Below are 6,315 nucleotides of genomic sequence, written 5' to 3' on the forward strand. Positions count from 1 at the left end.
TTATAGAGACCTTGTTAATGGCCAGTGGACGATGCATGATTAGCTGTAGATTTTTTCATTGCAGTTAGTATAGGATTTTCCTTTAGGTTGCATGGCTTTAGAGTTATTTATACAATAAAATCCTTTCTCAAATGTAAGCTTGAAGCCTGGTGGCTACATGTATTAAGGAAATAGAAGCCTATCTCAGATATAGAACAAAGCCTGTGTTTAAATTAAAGATAGGAGATAAAAATAGATTATAAAGTAGACCAATTACGAGGAGATAGAATAGCTTGTGGCAGGTGTCGATGATAGTAGTAGTAATAACTCCCAGTGTTATTTGAACTGCTAAGTTTTGTTATTTAAGCTACATGGATGCATGGTTGAGAAACCCTTAGGCAAACAAGATGTGTGTAGATAAGGAATGAGGGTGAGCGTTGAGACACGTTATTGAGTGGTGGGTTCATTAATAGCAGCAGTTTCTATGTATTCTGTTTATATAGTACAATATGAAGCATGAAATGACACCTCAACTAACCCAGTATCACAATAACAAAACACTTCCTTTATCTACAACATTCCCCCTATAGTGCAACACATGTATCCCATATATGATTATAAGATTATTATTGTGGCAGGTGGTATAAGAGCTGTTGTGCATATAGACCTGTGAGTTTTGTATTGAACCAGTTTCAATATGAGAGCTAGGATTGTTTATGTTAAGGGGTTCAAAGGCTTCAACATATTGACTGTTTGATGAAAAGCTGTTGTCAATTTGGAATGTAAAGTGCGTTATACTTTATATTGTATGTGATATGAGGTATTGTGTGTGTGTGTGTGTGTGTGTGTGTGTAGTGTAGTAAGTACATGTATATGTACATTAGTAATAGAATTACATGTAAGTATAGAAGCCCCACTAGACTCAGTACTTGTACATTTAGTACAAATGAATTACTAAGTGTAGCATGTACTTAGTGTATTAAATACATAGTGTAGCATGTACTGGTACAATTTGGTAATAGAATTAAACACATGAGTGCCTCTAAACTCATCCATTATCGAGGAGTGGCCATAACAATGCCGATTTTTTTTAATTATAATGTTCTTGTTGGTATTAGCGAATGCTTCAGTGCCATTAAGTTGCAATTTTGTAGGGGAATTTTTTTCACTAATGGCAGCTTATGAGTACAGCTATTTTGTGGGAATAATGGCGTCCACAGGTATTGTACTGTCCACGACGTATTCGATATATTTGTATAATAGAGTATGTTTTGGGACGCCGTCGCACTACTTGCATTTCCCTCGAGACTTGAACCGGCGAGAGGTGTGTGCACTAGTGCCATTGGTGGCATTAATTTTTTTATTGGGGGTGTTCCCGAATGAGGGGTTGGTCTACGGCACAGATGGGCGCTGCGGTTGTGAATAAGGATGAAAGAGTTCAAGGCACCCATGGCAATGGTAATCTGTCTAATTATTATAAGGATACAGACATGTATTCATAATAGGATTAAGCTTCACATGTAGTGGGACTTGTGTATATGTACATGTACATTTGTGGTCGTGTTCTTTAATGGGTAATAAGTGATAAGACCTCTAGTTGTTGCTACATGTACATTCTGTGTAAGTGTTTGGAACATGTAACAGTTAAAATGTGTATACACATGGTATGCCTATTTGTGTATCCATGGCCTTATAAAGAGAATAATTTATTAAGAATGGTAACAGAGAAATGAGGTTTTGATATATACCATTTGTAAATGGATTTGTCAATTAATTTCTCTTTCTCTTTCTCTAGTATCTCCATATGGTAGTTTAAATGCTATGCCTCCTACTCTAATAGTCTCCAGAAATTCTTCTCCTACCTTTACTTGTGAAGCCAGTGGTGGCCCTAATACAACTCTGGCATGGATAAGAGGAAATGAAGATAATATCGAATCCACTCAAACACCAATTGAAATAAACAGTTTCATTGCCAATTTACTGGATGTCATAGTATATGACACTGCCCCTTCATTAGAGTTATCACTTGAAAATGTTAATGGAACTGATGGTGGAAATTATACCTGTATAGCTGTCAATGAGGCTGGAACTGATAATGGATATGTTAGTTTATTAATAATACCACAGATACTCACTAATCCAATGGAACAATATGCAGAAGTTGGAGATGATGTTACATTAACTTGTCGTGCTGATTCCTTCCCAGCCCCTAACTATCAGTGGGAGATGATGAATAGAACCAGTGGGTACTTTGAGCTGTTAGATGATGAAGCTAGTTACATATTAACACTGGAGTCTATCAGTTATGAGGAGTATGGTATGTACAGGTGTGTAGCTACTGCTGATGGTATAGAAGAGAATGCTACATCTACTCCAGCACTTGTTACTGGTAAGGAGTCTATTTATAAAATACTGTATGAGAAATCCATTAATTTTATTTTATGATTTCTTCCTTTTATTACAGTATCACCCCTGGACAGTGTAGTAGCTGATTCAATGACTCGTACAGTATCCATTAATGATGCTACTAACTTCACATGTAGAGCTCAAGGTGGACCTGGGATTATGTTCCGTTGGGTCAAAGGAAACTTTACTGGTCCTACTTTGACTGCTCCACTTGATGTTGATGACTTCTTGGATGATTTAGATAATATTTCATCAAGTTACTTTCTCTCACTTACTGTGGGTGGAGGAGCAGCAGATGGTGGCTATTATACTTGTATAGTAGTCAATGAAGCTGGTTATGATACTGATAATGTTAGTTTGCTAGTGAGGCCGCAGATACTCACCAATCCAGTGGCACAATATGCAGAAGTTGGAAATAATGTTACATTAACTTGTTCTGCTGATTCCTTCCCAGCCCCTAACTATCAGTGGGAGATGATGAATAGAATCAGTGGGTACTTTGAGCCTTTGACTGGTCAAACTAGTTACGCATTAACACTGGAGTCTATCAGTTATAGTCAGTATGGCATGTACAGGTGTGTAGCTACTGCTGATGGTATAGAAGAGAATGCTACGTCAACTCCAGCACTTGTTACTGGTAAGGATTATACTTGTAATAATGATATATTGTTTTATACTAGCGGCAGTCACTGATTTTACTTCATCATCAATTTTTCATTTTTTTCCTATTTAGTGTCACCACTTGGCAGTGTAAATGCTACTCCAATGTATAGTACAGTATCTGTTGGTGATACTGCTACCTTCACATGTAGAGCTCGAGGTGGACCTGGGAACATGTTCCGTTGGATCAAAGGAAATTTTACTGGCCCTACTTTGACTGCTCCTCTTGACATTGATGACTTCTTGGATGATTTAGATAATATTTCATCAAGTTACTTTCTCTCACTTACTGTGGGTGGAGGAGCAGCAGATGGTGGCTATTATTATACTTGTATAGTAGTCAATGAAGCTGGTTATGATACTGATAATGTTAGTTTGCTAGTGAGGCCACAGATACTCACAAATCCAATGCCACAATATGCAGAAGTTGGAGATGATGTTACATTAAATTGTTCTGCTGATTCCTTCCCAGCCCCTAACTATCAGTGGGAGATGATGAATAGAACCAGTGGGTACTTTGAGCTGTTAGATGATGAAACTAGTTACGTATTAACACTGGCGTCTATCAGTTATGAGGAGTATGGTATGTACAGGTGTGTAGCTACTGCTGATGGTATAGAAGAGAATGCTACATCAACTCCAGCACTTATTACTGGTAAGTGAATTGTTTTTTAAAGTTAAAATTATAGAGCCAATCACCTTGATGTACTTATGCTGTATAAATAGTTTGAGCTGATTTCAACTTAAATTTTTCAAGTTATGGCTATTTTAAAATCCCTGTACTATAGTCCATGGTTTTTTTTCAAAAAATGGCTCCAAAATCCCCTCAAATTTTTATTAGATTTTTTGATACATATTGATGTACTTATGCTGTGTGGAAAGTTCGAGTTGATTCCGACTTAAATTTTTAAAGTTATGGTTATTTTTTAAAATCGGCCAAAATCTGAAAAAATCACTGTACTTATAGCCGATGGTTTTTTTCAAAAAATGGCTAAAAAATCACCCCCAATTTTTATTACATTTTCTGATGCATATTGATGTCCTTATGCTGTGTAGAAAGTTTGAGCTGATTCCGACTTAAATTTTTAAAGTTATGACCATTTTAAAAAATCGGCCAAAATCTGAAAAAATCACTGTACTATAGCCCATGGTTTTTTCCAGAAAATGGCTTTAAAATCACCCCCAATTTTTATTACATATTCTGATACATATTGATGTCCTTATGCTGTGTAGCAAGTTTGAGCTGATTCTCATTGCTGGATTTTTAGTTATAGCTCTTTGAAGTAGCATAGTAGTCAAAGGTTTTTGAGTCATAATCATTATTATTAATCTTTCTTCTTTACAGTATCACCTCGTGGCAGTGTAGATGCTACTCCAATGTATAGTACAGTATCCATTGGTGATACTGCTAACTTCACATGTAGAGCTCAAGGTGGACCTGGGAACATGTTCTGTTGGGTCAAAGGAAACTTTACTGGTCCTACTTTGACTGCTCCTCTTAATGTCACCCAATTTTTGAATAGTTTAAGCATTTTCCGATCAGGCTATGAACTCTTATTTACTGTGAGTGGAGGAGCAGCAGATGGTGGCTATTATACTTGTATAGTAGTCAATGAAGCTGGTTATGATACTGATAATGTTATGTTGTTTGTGCCACCAGTAATTATATTAAATCCAACGGATCAATATGCTCATCCAGGAGATACCGTTACCATTAGTTGTATGGCTGACTCCTACCCTCCCCCTACTTATCAATGGCAGGTATTAAACACTGATACTAATATGTATCAAGATATTAATGGAGAGACAATGACGAATTTCACCATTGAAAACATTGATTATGATCAGTTTGATATGTATCGCTGTGCAGTAACTACACCAGTCATTAATGAAAGAATATACTCACAACCAGCACTGATTACTGGTGAGTTATTGATTCATTAAATACATGTCATACGTTTATTTTTTCTACTTTTTTTATTGTCTTTACATATATCTTTCCTTTTTTCTACAGTATCTCCTAACAGCAGTGTCAGTATTGATCCTGATTTACACATAGCTGATAATGGCAGTGACATTACTTTTACCTGCTCAGCAAATGGAGGTCCAAACAACACATTCCTTTGGGTCAGAAGTGATGAATTCGAAAATCTTATAAGTCTAAGTTCTATTCTACAAAACCTTCCATTTCAAAACACCATTTCAGTACAAGACGTAGTAGACGAACTATCTACCATTACTTTAGAAACTGGCACTACTTTTAGCATATACAACATCAATGCAACGGAGGATGGAGGTGAATATCTATGCATAGTCCTTAATGAAGCTGGCATTGATTCAAACAACACACTACTCCTTGTACGTCCAGTAATTACGATTCAGCCACAAGAGGTACTCACTGTTGCTAATGTCAGCGTATCATTGAACTGTCTTGCTGACTCTTTTCCACCTCCTTATTATCGATGGAGATACACACCTACTAATGGAATGTCTCAGTATGTACCTGGAGCTAATGAATCTACACTGGTGTTCCCTTCTATAAATTATGTGGAGTTTGGTTCGTATGTTTGTATTGCTTCTTCTGATGGTATACAAGAAACTGCTACCTCAGATATTGCTGTTGTTACTGGTAAGGAAAATAGCTTGATTTTATGTACTAAATGCAATACTTATGCATTACGTGATGTGTAGGATTTGCTATGTAATATTACATTTGCTATGTAAATCTAAATGTGTCATTATGTTATACTAATATTGTGCAATCTAGTTTTAGCGAATTCCCAGCAAAAATTAGAAAGTACTGAAAAAGTAGTAGAACCTAAAATTGATCAATATTGAATAGTTGTTTATTGATAATATTTCTGCTGAAGCATTTTTATAATTTGTTTTTTTTATTTTAGTGTCTCCATTGGGTAGTGTGTTCATTACTCCTCAAGTCAATAACTCGTTTGAGGATCAAAGTGTAACTCTGACCTGTGGCGCTCATGGTGGACCTAATAATGGTTTCCAATGGAATTATACTAGAACTGGACAGATCGTGGGAATGGATCCTGATTATACATTAACTACTAGTATAGAGACTGCTGGATACTATCAGTGTATTGTTAGTAACAGAGCTGGGAGTGATGATAATACTGCTACTGTTAATGGTGAGGGAGGGAGAGAGAGAGAGAGGGGAGAGAGGGAGGGAGTGTGTATAAATATATAGTTAATGGGTATATATTGTATTGTATTAACTGTGGGAGGAAGGGAGTCGACTAATACAATGTA

The 6,315-nt window shown here is 36.4% G+C and overlaps 2 protein-coding genes across 2 annotated transcripts in view; both read left to right on the forward strand.

The window, feature by feature from the left end:
- Positions 1-1,186: 1,186 nt before the first annotated feature.
- Positions 1,187-2,931, forward strand: LOC109583428 (hemicentin-1-like; the record flags this gene model as incomplete). The annotated part of the gene is made up of 3 exons (XM_019998775.1): positions 1,187-1,199; positions 1,775-2,368; positions 2,444-2,931. Coding segments are annotated over exons 1-3 (1,095 nt in total), but the record flags the coding sequence as incomplete, so codon positions are not given.
- A 219-nt stretch (positions 2,932-3,150) lies between these two features.
- LOC109583429 (protein sidekick-like) overlaps positions 3,151-6,315 on the forward strand; it is a 10,652-nt gene continuing 7,487 nt past the window's right edge. The window contains exons 1-4 of the mRNA XM_019998776.1: positions 3,151-3,700; positions 4,391-4,969; positions 5,060-5,674; positions 5,946-6,194. Of these exons, the coding sequence (XP_019854335.1) occupies positions 3,151-3,700; positions 4,391-4,969; positions 5,060-5,674; positions 5,946-6,194 (1,993 nt within the window). The remainder of the gene's footprint in view (positions 3,701-4,390; positions 4,970-5,059; positions 5,675-5,945; positions 6,195-6,315) is intronic.

Source organism: Amphimedon queenslandica, unplaced genomic scaffold (genome assembly GCF_000090795.2).
Source record: "Amphimedon queenslandica unplaced genomic scaffold, v1.1 AMPQUscaffold_13305, whole genome shotgun sequence".
Taxonomy (NCBI): Eukaryota; Metazoa; Porifera; class Demospongiae; order Haplosclerida; family Niphatidae; genus Amphimedon; species Amphimedon queenslandica.